This window comes from Solanum tuberosum, unplaced genomic scaffold (genome assembly GCF_000226075.1).
Source record: "Solanum tuberosum cultivar DM 1-3 516 R44 unplaced genomic scaffold, SolTub_3.0 scf00010, whole genome shotgun sequence".
NCBI classification, from domain to species: Eukaryota; Viridiplantae; Streptophyta; class Magnoliopsida; order Solanales; family Solanaceae; genus Solanum; species Solanum tuberosum.
The window spans coordinates 1,185,057-1,210,887 of NW_006238936.1; the positions used below are offsets into that span (position 1 = coordinate 1,185,057).

General features: G+C 34.9%; 5 protein-coding genes across 5 annotated transcripts; 3 read left to right on the forward strand and 2 right to left on the reverse strand.

Moving 5' to 3' along the window:
- Positions 1-1,073: 1,073 nt before the first annotated feature.
- On the reverse strand, positions 1,074-1,943 carry LOC102602544 (ethylene-responsive transcription factor ERF010-like). The gene has a single exon (XM_006339712.1). It carries the CDS (start codon positions 1,941-1,943, stop codon positions 1,074-1,076), a length of 870 nt encoding a protein of 289 aa, XP_006339774.1.
- A 5,522-nt stretch (positions 1,944-7,465) lies between these two features.
- On the forward strand, positions 7,466-10,365 carry LOC102594380 (RING-H2 finger protein ATL64-like). The gene is made up of 3 exons (XM_006339418.2): positions 7,466-8,034; positions 8,968-9,068; positions 9,470-10,365. The coding sequence occupies exons 1-3, from the start codon at positions 7,876-7,878 to the stop codon at positions 9,819-9,821; spliced, it is 612 nt and encodes a 203-aa protein (XP_006339480.1). The 5' UTR covers positions 7,466-7,875; the 3' UTR covers positions 9,822-10,365.
- Positions 10,366-11,228: 863 nt separating this feature from the next.
- LOC102594708 (protein-ribulosamine 3-kinase, chloroplastic) lies at positions 11,229-18,694 on the forward strand. The gene is made up of 9 exons (XM_006339419.2): positions 11,229-11,405; positions 12,850-13,003; positions 13,125-13,215; positions 13,334-13,408; positions 13,519-13,607; positions 13,899-14,017; positions 14,648-14,788; positions 17,941-18,017; positions 18,336-18,694. Exons 1-9 carry the CDS (start codon positions 11,297-11,299, stop codon positions 18,480-18,482), a joined length of 1,002 nt encoding a protein of 333 aa, XP_006339481.1. The 5' UTR covers positions 11,229-11,296; the 3' UTR covers positions 18,483-18,694.
- An 839-nt stretch (positions 18,695-19,533) lies between these two features.
- On the forward strand, positions 19,534-20,291 carry LOC102595046 (uncharacterized). The gene has a single exon (XM_006339420.2). It carries the CDS (start codon positions 19,632-19,634, stop codon positions 20,139-20,141), a length of 510 nt encoding a protein of 169 aa, XP_006339482.1. The 5' UTR covers positions 19,534-19,631; the 3' UTR covers positions 20,142-20,291.
- Positions 20,292-20,381: 90 nt separating this feature from the next.
- Positions 20,382-25,828, reverse strand: LOC102595371 (ribosomal RNA small subunit methyltransferase, chloroplastic). The gene is made up of 10 exons (XM_006339421.2): positions 25,557-25,828; positions 25,193-25,342; positions 24,565-24,621; positions 24,268-24,369; positions 24,002-24,097; positions 22,632-22,716; positions 21,879-21,931; positions 21,334-21,417; positions 20,982-21,092; positions 20,382-20,868 (listed from the first exon to the last, which is right to left on the reverse strand). Exons 1-10 carry the CDS (start codon positions 25,794-25,796, stop codon positions 20,803-20,805), a joined length of 1,044 nt encoding a protein of 347 aa, XP_006339483.1. The 5' UTR covers positions 25,797-25,828; the 3' UTR covers positions 20,382-20,802.
- Between the last annotated feature and the right edge of the window lie 3 nt (positions 25,829-25,831).

The following is a 25,831-nucleotide window of genomic DNA, read 5'->3' on the forward strand; positions in this document are numbered from 1 at the left end:
GGGGGGGATCCATCATGGGCCATTTTGATTTGATTTTTAAGGCACTTATTTAAAAGGTAGCTACATTTTGCAAAGTATTTAAATCTTAAGCACTAGTAATATAAATTAAATTAAATACGAACAGTTGTCTTCCATCTTAATTCTTAATCTTATTCTTATCTTTCTTCTTTGTTTTTCCTGGTTCTTCTTATTGTTATTGGTCTTCAAAATTACCAATACATAGCACTAAGTGTGGAATAACGGTAACTCGAAGGAGGAAAACGTTCAAATTAGATTTTCATTAGATAACACGTATCATATATTTATTGATTTGATGTAAACACTCGATATATACAGATAAATTTTGCAAAGACTTGAACATTGTGTTTGATTAGAAGAAGGTTGAACATTTAATTAATGTGATTCTGACAAACTAAATGCTCTTAAGGAATCGTATATATCACTATCCAACCTTCCAAAGTTCATGAAAAGAGCCAAATACAATATTTTTAACTCTACTATCTAAGTCATTTTCCTTAATTAATATATTATATAAGAATTAAGGGCCTGCACTTTGAGCATTAATTTGTTGATTTATTTATATCGTGATTAATAATACATGTTTAATATTTATCTCTACTAAAATCTAGAAATGTTACAAAGGCCGCCATTCCATTTGCAATATGCCAACATCAAAATCGATTTAATTAGTGTTCAAGTGCAAATCAGATCACAGTTCCGTTATGATAAAGAAATGTATGTTAATTAGAGATCTCGAGTTTGAATTTTGTATATGAAATCGTCTTTGATAAGAAGCGCTTTACTCCTAAATAAGACTTTTAAACATTATTGATCTTTTTGGAACATACATGTGTAATTCTTATTCATTGGATTCCATTTTTCTAATTTCTTCCTTTATTAATTAATATACAAGTTTTCAACGACTACGTTCACACAGAGATAACAATAAAAACTATTACATTATTTTTTTGGCTTTGTTGCCCTTAGGAAAGGAAGCCTAGGATCTCTTAAAAATCCAACTTTGGATTAATCTTAAAACACATAATTAAAATAAAATTACAAATTAACAAAAACTAATTAAAATGGTACATAATTTTCTCACTAAAAGTAGGAGGAACCATAACAGAAGAAGAAACCTTAAACCTTTTGCTTCTTGATGATCCTTCATTAGTACTGTTACTCATAATATCTGGACTACTAATCCACCCTGCCATTAATGGATCTGATCCAACAAAATACTGATCACTTCCATCTGATCCATAATTATCAGAATCCAGCCCAAGTTGCCTAAAAGCAGCCCATTCACTACTACAATCAGATACACTGGATGAATTTTCCCAACACAAATCATTATTATTATTATTATCAGTTACGTCTTGTGGAAGTACTCTAATACTTGGTTGCACAACTTTATTCATGTCCACATGACGATGATGATTTTGGTATTGTTGATCATAATTATTCTTGAAGTGGAAAATCCTAGCAAATGTGAAATGGTCACTTACTCTAGTAATACTCTTGGACGATGAAGAAGACTTATTTTCTGAATTCCTAGCCATGATGCTTTGTAAGTTCTTACTTAATTTCTCTTTTATAGAAGAAAAGCTAAGACCATGTTTAGTATCATGTGAACTATGCGATTGATCCATATCGGAATTTGGAGCAGTAGAAGCGAAGTTGGTTCGTGCATTTTCGCCTCGTAGGGCTCGGGCAGCTTCATCGTAGGCATGAGCAGCTTCTTCAGCAGTATCGTATGTTCCTAGCCATAATCTCACACGTTGAGACGAGTCCTTTATCTCAGCAACCCATCTTCCAGAGGGTCTTTGTCTTACACCTACAAATTTTCTTGTTATTGATGATTTCTTTGGTTGTGTTGATGATGATTTGGTGGTGTTGGTGTTGGTTGTGATGGTGGTTTTCATGTTTTCTAAATATGTAGCCATTAATTAAGGGGAAAGTTACAAAATAGTACTACTATAGTTGACAAGAGAAGAAAGTATTGTACTATAAGGAGTAGTGTTGCCAATCTTGCACTATAAATAAAGGCGCTTTAAAGAATTATTGAGCCATTGTGGCTGAGCAGGTGTGGTTATGGTGTCAGAGTCAGAATTTTTTATTAAGGGAATTCAAAATACAAAGAAATATAATTGTCAATTAATAAGTGAAACACGATGAAGGTTTAAATCTGAATAAAGATAAAAGAACTTAGGTAATTTATTTTCATCTGCCTAAGTTTTGATAGACAAAATTATCATGTATTAGTATTGGTAGGAAGTAGCAAGCAATCCGAAGTGCTTAATCCTATTTAATACTTAAAAGAGGTCAATTGAGGGCCCGAAGGCTAAAGCATATACCCCGTCTCTCAATTATTCGTTTGTTGTTTTACTATTAGTTTTAGTGATCAATCTTTTGCATAATACATGTATTATACTTAGCAGAATGAATAAGTGTCTTGGCTTGACATGCAAAGACGTAGCTATTAAAAACTCTTAGAAGCATATTAAACTCATAAATAAATACATTAATCATCCATGTAGAAACAAGGGTCATGAATTGATAAGTATAAACACCACTTGACGTGCAATATAATTGGGTTAATTGCCTGAACTAAATAAACTATTTAGTTAATTAACCTTAAGAGGCAAGGATGTAGGGCAAACTAGGGGAATAATGGAAATGGTAATGATGCAACTTGCTTCTCATTTAATTTGAACTGAAATATTATAATTACACATAGTACTTAAAACACTTACCTTTATGTTGTCTTCTTTCTATAGTGTTTCTTTAATTAGTAACACCTGATCTTGTTTGAATTTATAGCATTGCGAAAATATTAGGTGGGTGAATCTTTAGATCTCCACACACACACACACACACACATATATATATATATATAAATAGAAGATAAACTAATTAAAGGCAGTCATTGCCTCCTAAGTGTATCATTTTGGAATGCAATTCATGTGTAAATATTTGGTGGGGTTCAGGACAGAGTTAAAAAGTTACCTATTAGTTCGATCGAACCTAGTAGACTTAGTCTAAGACTTATGTTTGAGTTAAAATTAAAGTTATGATCCAGTTACTAAATATAGTTGTTTTAAAATTTTAAATCTCCATAAAGTTTAAATTCTTACTCCGTGTCTCTGATTAGGATAAATACATTTTTTTATCAACATAAAAGAAGACAAATTAGTGAAGGGATTTTGAATGGAGAAAACGTTTTTGGAACGTTGGATTTGGTAGCACCAATTATATTGATTAGTGAAGGGCCCTCCAAAGTCCTCATCTTTCTGTCTTTTTTCTTTTGTCCTTTTTTCCTTCTTTATAATTCCTATTCCTTCATGGATTAATCAAGTATTAATACTATAAATTTGGGTTATGAATTAAGTTACATTAATTATATAGTAGATGTATATTTGGGGTTTTAGTTACCCTTCGGGTGGCCCAGTGGTTTGAGCTTGGAACTTCCATGTTGGAGGTCTCAAGTTCGAAATCCCTTGCCAGCGAAAGGAAGGGGTTTGCCTTCTGGGTCGAGCTCGTCGCACCAGGCTTGCCTAGTGCGGTTTATCTCTCCTATGTGGTTTGCGAGATATTTGCATAGGAGGGGGTAGCGGCTGCGGGTTTCTCTTGTCATAAAATATATATATATATTTGGGGTTTTAGTGACTAATGATTTTTGTCTCATTCGGCCATTGATTCCTTCAATTTCATATCAGTACTCCACATATTCAAGAAGACTATGAAGATTATTTATGAGGCCATCCATCTAAGTGGTGGAGGAATTAACGGGAGTATTATTCCACGTTAACTTAGTGTTTGCTGGTATCTATGCTCTCCAATTTAGTCTATGTATGAATAGATACTTGAACTTGCATAAAGTTGAACAAGTAAATACATACGTTATATATGACATAATACAAATCAGCTCTAATGCATTTCATGCAAATTGTTACGTAGGATGTATTTGTATACTTGTTCAATTTTATACAAGTTTAAGTATCTGCTTGTGCACATCCAAAGTTAAATGACATAAATATCTATTAAAATCAAATTAAAGTGCACTAATAATACCGATTCAATTTTATTACTCTCTACGTTCTAATTAATTTACATAAAAATGTTTGAATGAACACATGCTTAAGAATAAAAGAAAAACTTTTAATTAATGTAAAACAAATCATACATATTTATATAACTATAAATTATCTCAATATGGTAGAATGAATAGTTTAAAAATTAAATTATCACATATATAAATTGGGAGAGAGATGGTGTTATTTTGGTTAAACATAGTATGTGTAAAAAAATGTGTGTAAATCAGTGTTTGGTAGCACATACTAGTCTTCCTAGATAATATCAGAAGCTTATAATAAGACTTAATTAGCCGCTCCGAGAGAACATTTGAATGTACTTAGCAACATTTTAAATTCACTTACAACCTAAAATGTCTCTATCATCTCAATCATTGTAATTGGGATCTAGTGCATAAGGTTAGCCATAACCAAAGCTTAAAATCAACTTGCTTTTGTTGGCTATTCCACCATTAAATTAAATTACTAATATATTATGTGTGGAGACCACCACTACTTAAGCTGCAATTAGATGAAAAGGCAAACATTGGACTAATTATTTGAAGAGTTGAACTTATCAATTATCAATGATCCGTTTGCATTATTGTTTTTCTTTTCTTCTCTTGATCACAAAAGGAATTAAAGTGTGTCACTTTTATGAAGGTATATTAGCTATGCAGACTTTAGTGCGACCAGCACTGCCACAACCTAATTATAATGAGTATCCAGTAAATTCACATAAAAAAAAGGAGATTTTTTTTTAATATAAGAATAAGATGAAATACAAGTTGACATGCACGCGCTCTTTGTGGATTAATTGTGATGGATCGAGGTGTGACAAATATGATTATGTCATATAGTAAGATGGTGAGACAAACTTTAATAAGAATGTTAAACTTGTATACATATGTGACGTCCACGAGGAAAGTCCAACTTAAATGAAATGCATACCTCCGTCCATTTTTAATGGTTATAGTTTCTTTTTTTAAAGTCAAACTATAAAAATTTTAATTAATATTTTATGATGTATTTTTCATCATATTAATATGCAAAAAATACAATTTGTAGTACTTTTTGTATAGTTTTTGAATATCTAAATTTTTTGTTTAAAATATCAAATTAATGTAATGTAATTTGACTTTGAAAATTAATCAAATTGACTTTCGAAAAGCATAACATGACAAATAAAAATGAAAGGATGAAATAGTCAAATTAAAGGAGACAAGTCATTTATGACACTAAAAGCTTAAGGGAAAATAGTAGCAAATTAATTTAAGCAGAAGCAGACAACAGGCTCTTAGGAAGAAGAAGATCATTATTCTAGTTTAATTACTACAAGTATTGCAGAATTACTATTAATTCTGGCAGTTAAACATATAGTTATACTTTATAAGAGCATACAAAATTAAATAATTTCTCTATTTCAATTTATTTGTCTAGTTTTGATTTGACACGAAATTTGAAAAAATAAAGAGGATTTTTGAATTTTATGGTCTTATATGTAGAATTTTATCATTTGAAAAGTTGAAACTAAGGAGTTGTAAAAAAAAAAGAGACATTTCTCTTAAACGGACTAAAAAGGAGAAGTAAGACAAACAAATTAAAACAGGAAGGGATGGATTAAGAAAACTAATAGAGCCAAGAGGAAAAAAAAAGAATCTTGGTAGAATGATGGTCAGCTTCTTCATTATGTAGCTAATAACAAATAATCCGTCAGCTAAATGAAAAATTAGTGAAAAATACAGGTAGTTAATTATATTTGAAAATTATAAGCTTGACCAATATATTGTATCCATTAATGAAGGTATCAGATTCCAAAGTTCAGGAGAAGGTTTGGAGCCTTGTAGCATAATGATATTAATTTATCGAGCTAACTTTTTCTGCGTGCTAACACAATCAAGTAGTTTAAGTACTCGTCACTATCTTGTAAGGGCGTTCAAAATTATTATAGTATATTATGTTTTTGCTACTAATAATTTTGTATGGTGAATAATCACCAAAAGTAGAAGCACAATCTCACCTAGTTGAATGTTGGTCAGCTTCTCCATTATGCAGACAATTTAAATATTCCAACAACAAGAGATATAATTAGTTAATTTAAAAATTACAACCTTGACCAATATATTGTTATCGTTGAAGAGCATGATTTATCAAGATAACTGATGCAATCATCCACCTTGCACTTTATTCAAAATATACAAATGAGTATGACAAAGTTATGTTATTATGGGACTAAAAAAGAAGTACAAAAAGTTTAATTTTATGTGCGCTTGTATATCCATTTTCATTAAACATAAACCCTGAACTCTTACATAATTATTTGTGTCTGAACATATGATCACATACTAACAAAATGTCGAAATTGTCCTTACTCCTTAGGTAATGTGACAACTTAAGTTTATACATAAGTTTGTACTGATAGAGACAAATTCAAAATTTAAACTTGATGAGTTCAACCTTTAATTATGTGGATGACCTAGGAAAGTCATTTTTCTCATTTGTAATACATTTGTTTTCCCAAATAAAAGATTTTCCAAAATTTTTGACCAATCAATCATAAAAAAAAGTTAAAAAATATTTTTCGATATATATTTTCTTTTGTATCGAACACACCCTAAGATTGAAGTTTGACATAAAAAAAAGTAGCACATAATTAGATTCATTATGTCTGATTGTTGAAGTAACTAGACTTATTTCAGGAGACAAGGTAGTAGAAAAGTCAGTAGTGGGCAAAACAATGAATGAACATTCTTCTTCTTCTTCTTTTAAGCCCAACCCAATTCAGATGTGAGTCTCATTATTGAAATCTGGTCCACAATAACACTTTCAGAATGAGTAACATAAGTGGAGAGATTTCCCACTAGATTTATCTAAATAAAGTCAAATGGTACAAGAGTGACATTTACTATATAACAAAAAGAGAAAGCATTATCCCAAATTAGTAAACACACTTAGCACCTTATTTAAGCAAAAAAGGTTGAAAGTAAAAGCACAGAACAAATCACCTAGACAATTCAGAATCTTTGTCATTCTTTCACTAAGGAATCTTTAAGAATCCACTTTCTTTCTTACACAGTCATTTACAACTTTCAATTCCATCATTTCTCAAAAAGTTTATACCCTTTTAGGCCTCTCAAAATCTTCCTCATCCTCTAATTTTCTATTCCATCCGTTTCAATTTGTTTGACTTAATGACCATTTCATGTATTCAAAAGTTTTCTTTACCTTTTTTTAATTACTTGTCGAACCAAAATAAGTCAAATAAATTGAAACCGAAGGAATATTATTGAATATCAATAAACCACGGTGAGGGGTGAGGGGGTGGGGTAACTGGAGTGGATCCCACTGAGATATAAGTCCAAGGAAGCAAAGCCAAAGGAACAGAAAGAGCCTACACATCTTCTCTCATCCACACTATCCATTATGGCCCTATTCTTGGTCTTAATTCTTTTAACTTAGAGTCCACCCAAAGAGATTAGGATTCAATGTTAGATGGGATTTTTTTTGAAAAAAGTATCTTTTTGTTATTTGAAAAAAAATCTTGAATTTTTAAGGTGAATCTCATTCTGGGTGTTGGTATTTGTACTCCTTTCATTAGTTGTTAAGTGACCATCTCTATTGCTTTTTCTTTGTTTTATTCAGGTGGATCTATTCTAATAATTGGTCTTTGTAAAAATACAATCTTTTTTACTTTTCATTTTGGCTCTTTCTTTGACTAGATGTTCTTCAATTTGCTTCTGCCCTCATTCTTGAATTGAAAATTTATTGTATTGGGAAAAGGAAGAAGAAGCAAAGTGGGGTTGGGATGTTTGGGTCTGGCATGAATCTGATAACCACAATAATTGGTTTTGGGATGAGTGCAACTTTTATTGTGTTTGTGTGTACTAGACTGATTTGTGGTAGGATAAGTAGGAGGCAATCAAGGCAAATGTTTGAAATTGAATCAGGGATTGATCTTGAACAGGTAAGTTTTGCTTAAATTACTACATTTTCTTAGTTCCTAATCAATGTTTATCAAAGTTGTTGATTCATTCAAGAAGATTTTTCTGATTTTGCAGATAATTGTTTTGCTTTGTGTTAGAGCTACAACTGTTTAGTACTAGTCCATTTGTTTATTGTGTTTTGGTTTTGTGTAGAATGATTTAGGATTTGATGGCTTAAACTTTGTTCTAGATTGACTTGCTGGTTTTGTCAAAGTTTTACCAAAAAAATAAGATTTTTGTGATCATGGAAACAAAAGGTGGAAAAATGAGATTATAGTATCACTGACTACCCTATCTGAGTAAAGGGAGCTGCAGAAAATCACCAAATATCAAGACTGATTAGTCAATGTGGAGAGTCTGTACTTTGTATGAGTGCTTGTCAAGATTGCATGTTTTTGCTTTCAGAATTTAGTTCTTTGGCTGCATTCCGAATTAAGTCGTTGCTTGTGCTTAATTATCAGGAACAGTTATAGCATGTTTGGCCAAGCTTTTGGGATAAAATAAATGTGGGGAGTAGCAGAAGTTGGTTTAGTCGAAGCTCAACAAAGTACTAGCTTTTAGGGAAAAACTTGTCAAACACAAATTGATTCTCAAAGTGTTTTTGAAATTTATTGGTCGAACACAAATTGTTTCTCACCAAAATTACTTTTTTGAAAAGCAGTTTTAGAAAAAGCACTTTCCAAAATAAGCTGAGTTTAGAAGCTTGGACAAACAAGCTATTAGTTTCAAGATGGTATTTTGCGGATGCTGGTCTGTGAATAATTTTTTGCTACTGGCATTTGTTTCTTTCCGCATATTGCTTCACTGGAAATTATGATATATCTCTTCTAAGCTGTTAAGTGTATGAATTGTGATTTAAGTTGTTATTCCTAGAAATTCCTGACAAATTCACTAGTGTAAACCTATTCTGGCAGCCAGAGCATCGAATTAACGGGCTTGACTCAGTTATGGTTGCTGCAATTCCGACCATGAAATTTCACAGTGAGGCTTTCACCTCCTCAGAAGAAGATACACAGTAAGTGCAGCACCATTCACTTTGTTTGAGCTATGTGCTACATACAACATTTGGCAATTAACTATCATCTTATGCATTTGGAGAGATAAATGTGATGAATATTCTGATGTACTATTTATCTAAGCTAGCAGAAATAGGTATAACCATATAGGGATGAAAGAATGCACCCTGTCGTGTTTTATTGGGTTCCCTCTTGTCTATGTTGAACTTTCATACAGGGGATTGGGTGAAACCATAGGTCTGATTGTTCATTGAGGTTATAATAAATCTCATTCTACCGTCCAGGCTGCTATTTCCTCTCGTCTTCCAGCCTGGTCTTTTCTTTATAACTAAATTAAAGTGTTTTCTGACTAAGTTTGAGAAGTTTGTGCATTGATGAGGTCATGCAATTTGAATTTCAGGTGCAGTATATGCTTATCGGAGTACCAGGAGAACGAAATTCTGAGAATTATGCCCAAATGTGGCCATAGTTTCCATCTTTCATGCATTGATATATGGCTAAGAAAACAGTCTACCTGTCCAGTTTGTCGTCTTTCCGTACAGGAATCTATTGAAAACAAACAAAGGCGCCCTGCAATGCTTGGCAGGGATCAAAACTCTGACAGTTCTGAGATTTCATTGGAGCATTCAAGGCAGTGGTTTCTACGTACTGCTGAACGGTCACAAGGTACTGTAAGTAACAGCAATGAAGCAGTTTCTGTTTCAATTAATCCTGAACCTGAGGTCTCTCGGGAAGCAGAAGCAAGGTCATGACGGAAGGCAAATATAGAGGTACCATAAGAAATTATGCCTTCTGTTTGCATTCAGATGTTTCCTTGTATCAGACCTATCTTATTGGAGACTGACAAATGGGACTGATTCTGAACAAAGAGAATCTGAAGACACAGAGGAAGGACACAGAAACTTCTGTAGATGAATGTTGCATATAACCGGTTAGAAGATCTAGTTGCACTCTTTTAGCAATTCGGAGATTTTGGACCAAGTTTGTGGCACACTGGTTATCCTATCAAAACACAGTGCATCTTATATGATGTTGTACAATGTCAAATCTTCTGTAATATCACTGTAAAGAAGGCGTTTAGAGTCTCCGTTTTTTATCATAGACATTACCAAAGTAGACAACGAACTAAAGTCTTATTGAAATACTCTAGAATTGGCTCATTTGAGGGTCATATACTCTGTAAGAATATGAGCCTCCATACACCACTTTTAGTAATTTACAGTCAAGTTATGCTTATAAGTTTTTACCTCACTGCAGTTCTGGTTTCTGATATGCAATATCCAGAATATGATGAAACCATAATATGTTGGGTTTTCTAGCTTTTTTCTAACAGCTGATCTAGAAGATCATATGCCTATAAAGACTGAATTTTGCTACTGTGTTTTCACAATGTAGTTTATATTCTTTGGATCTCTTAATTTCTTTACTTGGATCCACTAAACCTCATATTACATGGATTATATCATTACTAACTACACCTGTTACTGTGTGAAAGTATATCGTTTCTACATCCAATAAAGATCCAATAATTTTGGATAAAAACTTACTCTCATCAAGCGCTTATACCAAATTATATGCACTTACCATGGTTAGCGGATTATGCAAATACAAGTCATGCATCTATCGATTCTGTGTGTATAAATTTTAACTACGATTTTGTGTATCTAATCATTCAAGTCAGACTCTCATTTAAACGGGAAAGTGGATCAAAGTATTACTACTACTATTTATTAGTAACTTATTGGACAATTAGATGGCAAACATCAGATCATCACAGATTCTTTGAAACCCACAAGGAAGAAGAACACATATTATACCATTTACTACTACTTTCATCACAACTTACACACTTTATATTCTCTTTTGGAGTATAAAAACGCAATGGTAATGTCACCATAACCCACAAATGATGTTAATCCTATAATTTCTCTCTTTTCGGTGGAGGAAGTTTAGACATGAATTTTTTTTCACTTTTTTGGAAGTTGAACTCCAAAAAAAAATATCGAAATCTAAAAATATATTTTCACTCTAAATTGCTTGCAAAAAGTAAAAAGTAAATCTAATTGATATTCACGTCCAAACACAATTTTCAAAAATAATTTTATAACGAAACATGACAATCACCCCTTGTTTAAAAAGCACATACAGCTGCAGAAAGGTTAAAAAATGAAGAATCAAGAACCAATAAAAAGTGGGGAAATATCTCCAGCCAAAAGAGAGGGCAAAAATGGCTGTAACACACTTGGGGAGTATTTCCTTTTCCTCCTCCATGCCTTCTATATCTTCCCCTTCTCTCAAACACCCCTTCAACTTAAACAAGAACAAACCTCTAATTGGTATGCTTCTTTACAAATTGAACCATTTATTAGTTATATATGCTCTTCTAAATTTGCTCATTTAGTTCATGTAATGAAGATATTTTGCGTAAAGATTCCAACTTTTTTGTGCATATCTGTTTCTTTTACTAGTACTTCGAACTTTCTTGTTAATTTTTTAATGTGATGTGAAGGTTTATACCGGATGGTTTCAAAGAGCTCATTCTCTGGCCCAACTTTAATCATGGAATTGCCCACTTAATTCTTTTTCTCCTGTTAATTTGAAGTTTAAGGATTTGGGGTTAACTTGGAGGTGTTGTTTATGGGGAATATTGAGTTTAATCTGTAGGGTGTAATGGCTCGTCAAGCAAATTAGATGAATTCAGATAATTATTTTTGTTCCCTATGTCTCTGTCTCACTGTTTAGCTCTATCAATTGTTGAGATTAGCAGAATAAAACTCCCAAGGCTCCATTTTCATGAATGATTGTATGATAGAGAGTTAATTTCTACTCACTGAAAAAGGAGTGTAAATCATACGCTTTGAAGTCAAAGAATTTATTATCTCCGGAGTTACCTAGTACCTATGCTGCGGGATGTACCAGGTACTCGGTGAAATAGTTGAGGTGCTCGCAAGTTGGCCCGAACACAACCATCATTAAGAAAAGAAAATAGGAAGTAAATTTCCCCTGCACCCATCGTTTTAGTTGAATGATGATAAATAAGTACTTATAAAAATTGATTCAGTTACCACCTTCATCCTTATGCAAACAAAGGAAAAACTAAATTTCTTTCACATTCTCTGCTATTTTCCTTCTTACACTCTCAATTGCCTTTCTTCCTTTTTCTCCACTCCAAACAATGCAAGTAATGTAAGTTGTCCTAGCAAAGATTGTTCCTGAGTCTTGACTTGTCAAATCCCAGGTTTGGGATGTAAAGAAGATATAAGAACTGCACTGAGTGCCTGTAAAGTAACTTCATTTACTGGTCCATTTCAAATCAATAATGATCCTTTCAGGATTTTGTTCCAACTTTTAACATTGTACAAATAATTTTTTGTCTTAGCATTTTTCTTCCATATGGTTGTTCATTTAGGTAACTGAAAATTGGTAGTGATACTTTATTCTTGAATTTTTAGCGGAATCTGAAAATCTAGAATTCATTTTTAAGGTGCTAGACTACAGCCACTTGAATTCCTACAATCCTGATTCCTGATACTGTGGGTTGAATGTCGTTGAATACAAGTGGTTGCTTCCAGTGCACTTTACAACTTGTTGAACTCATTAGAAGTGTGAAAGAAGTTATTGTGATTGTGGTTTCGCCTTAAAAGTCTTCACCCTGTACATCTGATTGGTCATGACAATCCATTGAACCTTTATGGTTTTGATTCAATTATGTGATGTCTGCATTCATGAACAAACATTAATTTCCCATATCAAGTGTATTCGCTCCTTTGAATTCCACAGTGGCTGCAATGAGTGATGATCCAGTTCGTGAATGGATCCTTTCAGAAGGAAAGGCAACACAGATCAAAGGAATCAGTCCAATTGGTGGTGGGTGCATAAATCGGGCAACTTGTTATGACACTGATGCTGGTTCCTTTTTTGTTAAAACAAACAGGTATTTTGATTATGTTTCTCCTGTTTAAACGTTAAATAGATGTGATAGATGGTTGCTTAATATGGTATTATTAAAAGGGGCAGATAGTTGCTTAATATGTTATTGTTAAAAATCTAATCAGGAGTATTGGACCATCAATGTTTGAGGGAGAGGCATTGGGTTTAAACGCTATGTACGAAACAGGGTCAATCCGTGTACCAAAACCATATAAAGTAAGGATGACAGTTTTTTTCTCGTGTCCTAAAACTTTGTAGAAGCTTTCCTCCTCTTCCTCCTGAAAAAAAGGTTCGTAATTGTATCCTAGAGGTTATTGTTTGATGCATTGTGTAGGTTGGATCTCTGCCAACTGGCGGCTCGTATATCATTATGGAATTTATTGAGTTTGGTGCATCTAGAGGCAATCAGGTGAGAGTGATTGTTCGTCTCTTTTTCCCATAATTACTATTTCCTTCATATCATTTTCTTTGTTACTTTGGTGATAACATTCAAATATTTGACCATTTTCTTCTTTTCAGTCTGCATTAGGAAGGAAGCTTGCTGAAATGCACAAAGCGGCAAAATCTGAGAAGGGGTTTGGCTTTCACGTTGACAATACTATTGGCAGGTATCATGCCAGGAATCAGGATCATATCTAAATTCTACCATTATGAGGATGCTTTTCGCAAAACCTACTATTTGCTGAATTGCACACCTGCACAATTGTACTATTTGTTTAAATAAAAGGATCATGTGTAGCTTTTATAATATTAGGCAAAAAAAAAAAGTGAAATGAGAAATATTCAATTTAATGTCTAGTAATTGAAGTTGGAGTTTTCTCATCATTTGTATCGCTCCATATATTAAGGCGTAAACAGATCGGAGATATCAAGGGCTGAATATTTGTGCATATGTGTAGTACTCCACAGATAAACACATGGATGTCAGATTGGGTTGAATTTTTCGCAGAACACAGATTGGGATACCAGTTGAAGATGGCTCGTGAACAGTATGGAGATCCAACCATTTATGAAAGAGGTTTAAATCACCATTAAATTGGAAAAGAAAACTTTGACTCCATTTATGGAATTTATCCTGTTTGATCATGATAAATGCAATGTGGAAATGTGTACATCCTCCTCCTTCATTCTTAATTTGAAGTTGCTTTAGGCTTCGTTTTGGAATTACAATTTGAACCAACTTACTGTAGTAGCAGAGAAGGGATTGTTGCTCCTTAAATTCATTGTAACGGGCTAACGGCCAAAAGTAGCTTGCTTTCTTCTTCTCCGGCGCAAACCAGGGCTCCCATTTATCTTTTAATCTGCCTTTGAGTGATTTATAATCATACCTATCTTCCCCTGTTCATTCTGAGATAGATAGCGTTTAGTTTAAACTTCTACAACCTAGTATTTTCATTGGGAAATGAGACAACATCGACATACATGGAATGATGGGCAAATATCAAACTCTAAGGAGCTGAATATATGTCAAACCCCACATTTTTGTAATATTCCTTTTTCCTGAAATTTGAGGCTTGGCAGTTTCTACAACTTGAGATTAAATGGCGAAATAAGTAAATATTTTTAAACAACCCAATGATGTTTACTTGTTTTTTCAATATCTGACATGCTTTATTTATTTTGTTCTATCGAATTGATCCATTCTTAGGGCAAAGGCTAGCAAGGAACCTGGGACCTTTATTCAAAAATGTTGTGATAGAGCCATGTTTGTTGCATGGAGATTTATGGAGCGGGAACATGACATATGACAAGAATGGTGAACCTGTGATTCTTGACCCTGCATGTTACTGTAAGTCCTAGGTTTCGGTTTCAATATTGTTATAAAAAATTATTGTTTTTGCTTCATGATTCACTACTTCAGATATGAAATATCTCTCTTTTGAGCACCTGAACATTGCGTTATCTGAGGCAAGCATGTTTGCTGCAGTTTATATTACTATGGAAACTTATATAGTTCCTTTTAATGTAACGACCTCTTTTATCAGAGCCATTAACATAACCGGTTGTAGCAGTAAAGATCAATACAGTATAAGAGATGAAAGATTAGATAGTTAATGTAAATGACTAGGATCCTGATGAATTACTCCTATAGTATTTAACGACAATAAGACAAGTATATATTGAAATATAGGACACTAATAACGTAAATATTTGCTTCCTTTTCTACTTTTCAGAGGAAGACCAGTTTGAGATAATTCAACCTTCCCAATTGCTTGAAGTTTGACTTTCAATGGTCAAGCTTGGCATTTTGATCAAAGCCATTTAAAGACAATTTCCGAAACTTTAATGGTGAAATGGTGAAAATGATAAAATCTATGAGAAATACTTATAACTTTGAAATTTATCAAATTGTATAAAATTTGTCTATAAATATAAAAAATTATTGTTTTTGCTTCATGATTCACTACTTCAGATATGAAATATCTCTCTTTTGAGCACCTGAACATTGCGTTATCTGAGGCAAGCATGTTTGCTGCAGTTTATATTACTATGGAAACTTATATAGTTCCTTTTAATGTAACGACCTCTTTTATCAGAGCCATTAACATAACCGGTTGTAGCAGTAAAGATCAATACAGTATAAGAGATGAAAGATTAGATAGTTAATGTAAATGACTAGGATCCTGATGAATTACTCCTATAGTATTTAACGACAATAAGACAAGTATATATTGAAATATAGGACACTAATAACGTAAATATTTGCTTCCTTTTCTACTTTTCAGAGGAAGACCAGTTTGAGATAATTCAACCTTCCCAATTGCTTGAAGTTTGACTTTCAATGGTCAAGCTTGGCATTTTGATCAAAGCCATTTAAAGACAATTTCCGAAACTTTAATGGTGAAATGGTGAAAATGATAAAATCTATGAGAAATACTTATAACTTTGAAATTTATCAAATTGTATAAAATTTGTCTATAAATAAAGGGAAAAAGGACAAATTTACCCTCGAACTTTGATAAATGGTACGTCTATGCCCTCCGTTATACTTTGCGTCCACATAAGCCCCTGCCGTCCAATTTTCGGTACACACATGCCCCTCTCACTAACGGACCCCTCGTTTTGTACACGTGTTTTAATCCTAATCAACTACCCGTTTGACCATTCTTTTAACCCATAAACCCACAACCCGCCCCATAAACCCAATAACCCACCTCTTCTTTCTATTAAACTGTCGAATGCACCACCACCGGAGGCAAATCTCCGTCCACCTTCCTCTTCCTTCCTTTTGGTCCACCGATCCGAATCGGAATCACTACCGTTTGACTCAAAACTCCCTCTCCTATCAAATCTTCGACCAGAAGAGGGTACAAAAGCTTTATTCGCTGCCCAATTATCAGATTCATCAACTTTAGACTGGGAATCGGAGAAAAAACCTCCCCTTTCACCTCTCTCCCCCTTCTTTCAAAACCATTACCAACCGATGTTTTCTTAGCTGCACTCCAATCATCAGTCTCGTCGGCACGAGAGGGAGCAATTTCCCTATCGGTATCCCTTCGGAACCCTCCCTGCCTACGAGAATCATCCGACGAACCCCTCCCCCTTTACCTGTCGTAACCGTACAATCTGAAACCACCTCCGAGTCGAGACTGGCCAAGCTCCTCCGCAGCGCACTCGCGAGGACTGGTAGGGAGCATCAAAACTTTCTCCGGTGCCAAGCCTTTGGTTGCCACAGTGGCGGCAGTTTGAGATTACTTAGCAGCGCTATAAGTGTTGAACTCCTGAAGGGATAGGGTTTGTGGCTTCTTCTTCTTCGTTTTGGTGGTGGCAGCAGCGGCCAAAGATGGAAAATCGGCAAGGCCACCGGCACCGCCGCCATTGGAGTGATTTTCAACCTTCACTGACCCTTCACTGACTCTTCATTTGGAATGTTTAATTAACTTAGATATTTTAGAAGGAATCGGGTGGGTTATTGGGTTTATGGGGCGGGTTGTGGGTTTATGGGTTAAAAGAATGGTCAAACGAGTAGTTGGCTAGGATTAAAACACGTGTACAAAACGAGGGGTCCGTTAGTGAGAGGGGCATGTGTGTACCGAAAATTGGACGGCAGGGGCTTATGTGGACGCAAAGTATAACGGAGGGCATAGACGTACCATTTATCAAAGTTCGGGGGTAAATTCGTCCTTTTTCCCATAAATAAATGCATTGACCAAAGTCCACAAATACATAAAGTTGACAAGTCTCCATATGGCGTCAGCTTACCTTATGTTGCTCAGACTCTTTTAAAAATGTTGCCGCAACCCTTGGATCCTCCAAAAATGCACTACTTTTGGAGAATCCAACATGCACTTGTTTGAATTTTTAACAAGTTTGAGGGACAAGATCTTACCTCTATTGGATATTCGTCCTTATACTTGCAAACTAAGTTGCTCAGACTCTCCAAAATTGTTGCCGCAGCCGTGTCAGATCCTTCAAAAATGCACTACTTTTGAAGGATCCAACACACGCCCGATGACATTTTGAATTGTCCAAGCAACATAGCTCGCAAACATTCAGTTAGGAATTGGGATTACTGTTTAATGGAAGGTCAACACTTAAAAATGACATTGCCTCTTGAATTGTGCCAAACTTCACATAAATTGGTAGAGTCATCCTCTGGTAGCCTCTTCTATAGTTGGACATTGGATTTTGGAAGTACTTTAGTTGGACATTGGGTTTGAAAGTACTATTGTTGGACATTGGGTTTGATTTACTTCCAGATGTACAGCCTGGTTTATGTGATTCATGTTAATGCCTATTGTAATATGACTTAAATCCCTTTCTCCTCATTATTCCTTGTGCCAATATCATCTACACATTGCAATTCAGATGGATAAGGAAATATACACAAGTTGAATGATCTCTGTGCAATATTTATGTTCTGGCTGTCAGGTGCTTGATTTTTGGTATACGAATTAATGGCTCCAGATGCACTAATATTATGAATCTCATCCTCTGTAGATGGGCATAATGAGGCAGAATTTGGAATGTCATGGTGTGCTGGATTTGGAGGAGATTTTTACAAGGCTTACTTTGAGGTGCTGCAATTAACTACATTTCCAGAATTCACATTTGCTTCACTTGTCTTTGACATTTAATCTGCAAGGACTTTCTAAAGGGGGGAATAGAAAGAAAAATAAATCCTTTTTTCCCGTTGTTCCTTAATAGATAACCCGGTAATCTCTTATAACTAGTTAAGTAATATTAGCATCACAATTGAATTTTGTGATCGACCACCATATTGGCTTGTTAACCAGGCTGTCAACTAGCCACTGGATGGTGATCTTTGTCTTGACATTTGCTTCATATTCTTGGTATTTACTCTTATTCGTTTCCGTGTATGTTTGTATGTTCAGGTGATGCCTGAACAACCTGGCTTTGAAGAAAGGAGAGATTTATACATGCTGTATCACTACCTCAATCACTATAACTTGTTTGGATCGGGTTACCGATCTTCTGCAATGTCCATAATTGATGACTATCTACGGATGCTCAATGTCTAGATACTAGTTTTTTTTTCCTCATTCACTTCAGTTCTTGTACATGTAAAGCATTTGTCTTTCTCTAGCTGTTGGCCATTTTGAAGAGCCGTTTGTACATTTTAGAACTGTGGTACTCCTAAATACGTCCTTGTATAATCAGTTTGATGTTCCTAACAATGCCACAATGTAAATAGACTAACGTTCCTCGGACAGAAGAAAACATTTTTCATCTATTTCGAGTGAATATATATATATATATATATTAAACTGAGAAAGAGAGTCCTAAACTGGAAGTTGATGGAAGCCAACTCTATTTCATCCATGATATAATTATTTGCTTTATATACTAGGGTAACCAAGAACCAAAAAGAAGGAACTTCAAAAGGTAGATGGTTAGCCTAGGATAAATCAGACTCTACAAATTTCACCAGGTATTCTATTTGACGCTGGAGGACTTGAGGAGAGATATAATTAAGCTTGGAGAGAGGTGATCAGGTAGGATCTAATCACAAGAACCTAGATTGGAGAGTATGGAGGTTGAAGATTTGGTAAAGATTAGTTTCGTGACTTGTCTCTCCTGTTAGTTATATTAGTATCATTTTGGTATTTCTATTATCTTACTATTTCCGTATTTCTTATTATTAGTTTTCTATTACTACTTGTTGTCTCTTATGGATTTTCTTACCATCTTGTTACTACTTATGTTTTCGTAAATATTGTGCTTTCCTCGAGTCTGGGGTCTATTGAAAACACTCTCTACTCTCTGTACTAAGATAGATGTGAAGTCTGCGTAGACTCTCCCAAATTCCACTTGTGGAACTATACTATTTTTTATGACCGTGCGAAATGGACCAGCTTTACTATAGTGTTTGTGATTATTAGCATCTTCAAAAAATGTTGAAAATGATTTGACGAAATAGTAAAGTTGATTAGTGTGGACAGAGGGAGTAATAACTAATAAGCATCGACTCTTCCCTTGAAATGGAAATAGGCATTTGACTAAATTACTCTTATGTTTTACTTAAATGACTAATTATTGGACTATAATATGTATTGTTGTAATAAGGCTGGATTAGAAGGGAAAAAAACAATTATTAAAATGAGAAATACATTTTGAAATAGGTTTTGTTATATCCATCAACATAACACAAGTCACAAGGCAAAACAGAAATGGAGATGGAGATAGTTTCAGAGAAAGGAGGCATAGCTGAACTGATACAAGCACTTGACCAAGCAACCCTAATGGCTAAACAACTCCCCACCACTGCTGATTCTTCTCAGCTCCAACAAATCTACTCTTCCCTTCAATCTGCTCACCATCATCTCTCCAACTTCCTTTCCCAATCCCACCACTATCCACCACCACATCTCCTCCCTGCACCACCTCCGTTTCCCGAGAATTCCGTCTCCTCCGCCGCAGGCGGTGAACCTATGCAAGTTGGGGATGAGGAAGATGCTGTAAATGAAACCGAGCACAATTCCAAGAGTAGTATTGACAGAGTTGAGGAGAGGATGAGGGATTGTTTCATTCAGAATAAGAGACCTAAAAGACCTCTTTCCCCGACGTCAGCTGTCGCTGAGCAGCGCCGGAGCTATGACAATGACGGCCCTGATTTGGAATTTGATCCTCATGGGACTAAGTTGAGGTCCTTGGATCTTATTTATCAGTTCCATTCTTGAACAACTCTATAGAGAATCGTTTGAAATTACTTTACTAGTGGAGTAGATAAGATAAATTATTGGTCATTCCAAATGTATTTTCATATTCTCTATCGAGATAATCTAAACCATTTTCCCCTATTTGGATTATGAGTTGATTTTGCTTCTTCATTTCACTGCAAATCGTTACGAATATAGTGATAATTGATCGACTAAAGAGTCAAAATTAAAATTACATAACAATTCATGAAGGGAATGAGATAAAATAACAACAATAATTACGCCTCAATACCAAACCAAGTTAGAGTGTCATGTGAATTCTCACTATTCATGGATTATAGAGGGTGATCTGATGCAAAAAAAAATATCGACTATACTTAATGGCATACTCTACTAATGAGAGCATGCTATAACATATTTACACTCATATCTGATGCCTTGACAATTCTCTCAGCGCTTATGCTGTGTTGAATGGATTAAGGCTTTGATTAATTTGACAACAGTAGAGCAAGGGAGGCGGGGTTGCTCTTTTTGCTGTCAACTTTAGCTGTTTGAATTTGCTGCTGGTGATATTGCTCTGGGCTTGTGGCAGCTTGAGACTCCCTATTCCAGATTCTGGTACCAGTGAAGCTTAACACAAGTACCCTCAGGACAGCTCAGCACCAAGTGACACCAGAAGATCCTAGGGTTTAACAATTGAATTATGCAGCCTTACGAAATCATTAAGCGCAAGCTCCTCAGGCCTTGACTGAAAATGAAAAAGAAAAGAGGGGGAAAACCAAATGTGAGAAGAACTGATTTAGACAGACCAGTTTCTAGAGTTTCATTGACTAGATAAATGAGAAACTACATCAGTAATACCGTGGATGGAAGACCAGCACTAACAAGAGCTTCTTCAATCTCAAGAGAAGGGCATATATGTTGTAGTGTCTTTCGTAACATCTTACGTTTCCCATTAAATGCACAGTTGACCTTAACCATTAACGAGGAATAGAATGTCAGCTAATAATAATGATAAAGATGAACTACTCACCATATTTAACCCTAAATTCCCAAATTTGTTTTACAACCAAGCATTGGCCTAACCAGGGATTGCAGATGCTGTTTATTTTTATATGAAGTTTATAAAGTAGTGCTATGCTTCCAATCGTTATATCACACTTGAACACACACGGAAAGCAAAAAGGGAAGTACAAGAGAAGGCTGTGAGTACCATTGAGAAGAAGCTTTTGGCAGAAGAAACAGGAGGATAATCTACAGGTTGCTTCAGTCTGAAGGAAACTACAGCTGCGTCAACCTGAAGAACAAAAAACAGATAATTTCACTTTGTGACCCAATGGAATAATCATAACAATTACCTATTAGACACCATCATATGGACATGGAAAAACTATACCACCAGCAAAGATCCTGTACATGATTTGGGAACTGTGTTCTTCAAATAATACTATTCGTCAAAGATATCAAGGAAAGTATTAAAGGAAACACGCTTAGAAGATATCTTGTAATGAAGGAAACTTATTTAGACATTAAAGTAAAGCTTCATTCTACCATAGTTCAGAGTACTTGATATTGGACAGAGCATCACATCTGAAGTTGTCTAGGGGTGTATGTTCAATTTACTGGAAGTGACAGTGTGCCTGGAAGAGTCTCTAAATTTCAAACTGCTAATGTTTAAGTTCAAAAAATAGTTAATTATGATCTGTTCTCGGTTCAGAATAGGTGTTCAAACAGTAAAATATAAAAGGGGGCACTTACTTTAGGTTGTGGGAAGAAATTTGTCCTCGGCACCTTAAATTTGTATTCAGGATCTGCAGAGATAAATGTAAATGCAAAAGCTTGAGATTATTGATTAAAGCATTCAAAAAGTTTTGGATCTATTTATTTTACAAAGATGTGAAAATGTCGTTGATATTAAAGATGTGATTTTGATTAGTACAGTATATCTTTGAGACTCGAAGAATATGGACCGCCAGCATTCAACTAAACACAAATTTGAGGTACGAAGGATCAGAAATGAAAAATGGCACAAATCCACTGCAAATAGGAGTTGATATATCAGATAATTAGAAGTGGTATTTTTGGAATTTATCAGCAGAATCTTGGAAGAGTGCTTTTTTTTGTCTCCCGGGACCAGGTAGCCAAAAATGAATCTAGGACCTGGTGTAACGATAGCTGGAAACCAAGTAAAACTTGGAAAAAGATGAGGTTTTGGTGCACTTGTCACCTTTCATATGCAGAAAATTTACTTCATATATTTTTACATCTTTGTATGTATTCTTATTCATAGCTACAAAGTAAAACTAAGTGTACTATCCCAGTCCAAATAAGATAACTGAGGGTTGTTTTTGTAGTCAAATGGTATACAACTACAGAGATATACTTTGAGTAATTAGGGTTGTCTTTTTTCAAGATATCACCAGAAAATGTTTGTCATCCTCTGTCCAGGACTAGAGTTATGACATTGAGGTATAAAGGACTACTTCACCTCTCACAAGACTTCTCAAGTACCTGAATAGAAGTTGATGAAAATATTAATGGGTCGGTATTCAGAGGACCGTAAGGATGAATCCACCATGCGCACAGCTGCTTCCTCCTGAAATTTCATACAATCAACTGTGTCAGTGATCCTTCCAACAATTGGAACAGTTGGGTGGGATTTGGTAACAGGTGAAATCTATCAAACTGTTTCCTGTATGCCATCAAGTTGCATACTTTGTGAAAATGCCCTCCTACATTATGTCCCAGAACATCTACCACTATATTTTTCCAGAACTAGTAGTAATAGATGTTACTATAAACATACAAAAAACAGCACGAGGAGCTTGTTAGGTTTCGGTAACCATCAAAAGTAACTACCATATAGGTTTAAGCAAGAAACTTAGCCTTGATGCCGATGTAGAACGAGACATAGACTATGACAGAAGTCAAAGCCCTATCATAGACTCCAAAAAGAGTTGATTTCTTTGTTTGGTGTGCAGTTCGTGATGCCTCCCCAATTGTGTAAAATTTGAGACAGAGAAGGAGAATATTTGTGAGTCGGTGTTGCACGAAAAAGAATCTAGAGAGGATACTAATCATCTCTAGTTGCATTCAGGTTAGCGCTGAAAGGAATAGCCTTGAAATGTCACCACTACGTCTCTTTTGGGGCTTATGGAATGGAAGAAAACGAACATAGTTTTGAAAAGAGTGAGAATGATGTGGAAAGCATGAAAATCTCCTTTTATTTCACTTGTATTTTTGGTGCAAAGAGTGAATATTGTGTTGTATAGAGGGTTCACAAACTTCATAGGTACCTAGATGGCTTGGGTTGTCATATAAACAACTTGGACATATTTTTGACACCAACTTGGTGTTCAGTACCAAAAATTTGGGCATAAGAAATGAAAAAGAAATCAGAGAAACTTTCACAATAACAAAATGGACGGGGCACAAGAAAAATGACAAGACCCGAGGCAACCAGTATTACTCATTCTAAACATGCACAGGCATTACAAAGAAGCCTGCTTAGTTCTGGGATTTATCAAAAGAAATCATACAGGTCGTTAACGACCCTTTAAAAATTGAGATGCAAAAGCTTGGACTGAGTCAAAGAAGTTTTAGTCCTATTGCTTCAGCCTTATAATCTTTTACATCTAATTGGTGAATTCTAATCGAGATCAAGGAGGGGTAGATCGTAAAAAAGTATGACAAAACACAGAACAATCAACAGTCTCTGATGCACAACATAAGTTATCCGGTTAAAAAATAAAATATAGAAAGGGCAAAAAAAGAAAGAGAACTATACCACTACTCCCAATATCAACAAATAATTCCTACTACCTATCTTTGGCATTAGCGATCAATTAATGTGGAAGCATATTTAAACTGACAATACCAACCTGCAGTAGCAAAACTACTTCTGAGAAGATATCACCCATGGGAAGAAGTTGCTTAATAACTTCTGTACTTATGTTAAAAGGTAGATTGGAGACTACCTGCAATAAGGAAAGGGATATACATCTCCTGTTAGCATGATATTGAAGACATTGGTAATTTGCACTACAAAACACATAATCTTAAAGCACAAATGTGTCAAGAATAGGACCAACAGATTCCTATACCAAGATTCAAAGGAAGAACTTGAGAAATAAATGCAGGTTCTCACCTTTGCATGTTTCGGTTTTACACCTGAAGAATTCATTCCACTTTGCAAAACTGTGGACAAATGGGAGCGTATATGACATTTTGTGAAATCCTCTTGCAAGACCTATAGATGCAGTGGTCACATTATCACATTTCTATATTTCCTTGCAATAGAAGCTACTGAAGCATAACGTAAACCAAGTACATTTATCTTCTTTTACAGTAGAAGAACATTCTATATTGGGTAAGGAACTATATTCTCAAATATTAACTTTTAATTATGTATTCAAAGTGGAGGAAACTGAACTAAAATTGTTACCTTTACATAGTCTAGACTGGAAAATCTCTCTGTTACAAGGGCTGCCATGTAGGGATCCTTAAATCATTGAAAAAGAGAACAATTGTGTCAATAATAAAAAGGAACAAGAACAAGATTGACAACAGAAGATAGATAAGCTTTTTTTCTTTTTCTCATAACTGTTTACGTAAAGATATATCCTCAAAGTTTGTTAAGTTTTAACATTTTCAATGCTATTACACTCAGAGGGACACACACATACACTCACTGCGCTTTAATTCCAAACTATTTTATTACACACAGAGAGGGATACACACATACACTCACTACACTTTAATCCCAAGCTATTCTATTACACACAGAGAGGGACACACACATACACTCACTACGCTTTAATCCCAAGCTATTCTATTATACACACAGAGGGATACACACATACACTCACTACACTTCAATCCCAAGCTAGTGGGCTGTAACCATTACATTCTATTTAAACTCATGTCATTCCAACATGAATTAATTTCTCTTTAAATCTCAAACTTTTCACTAACATACAAGACTCTCTTAACCAGACTAAAGACTCCTAACATTACTCTATGCTTGGCAAATAAATAAATCAGAAGTACATTGATAGTGAAAAAGAATAAACCTTTTCAATTGCAAGGACAGTTGCACCAGAATTGACAAGAACATTTGTCAGGGAACCGGTACCAGGCCCAATTTCAACCACCAAATCTCCTTCTTGCACATCAGCAGCAGCAACTAGTTGATCATTTACCTCTGAATTCAGCATGTAATGCTACAGTTCAAAATACAATTAGAAAAACACAAAACACCAAACTCACTCAATCACACCCATTTATCTGTTCACTTTACTACGCAACTGAAAAACATCAAACACCAGCTCGCTTAATAATATCCACTTCTCTGTTCGATGAAATTCCCCAACGAACAATACCCATCTACTGAAATACTGAAATAGAATGGAATTACCGTTCAGAACCAGTAAATACCTGCCCAAGTGACTTTCTTGGAAAACGACCTTTAGAGTTGAGAGCTTTGACGGTGGCATGATAGTCGTCCTCAGCCTTGTTGATTCTTGTTTCGCTTGTAGTTTTAGGTACTGCAGCTACTGTATGAAGGGATTTGGTTCTTGTACTATGGACAGCAAAGGGTCCATCGTACGCCGGCGAATTTGCCGGAGGTTTTGGCGTTGAAGAGAGTGGCAAAAGGGGATGTAGCAAAGAAGGCATTGGTAGTTCTTTTGCAGTTATTGGTCTGTTAATTT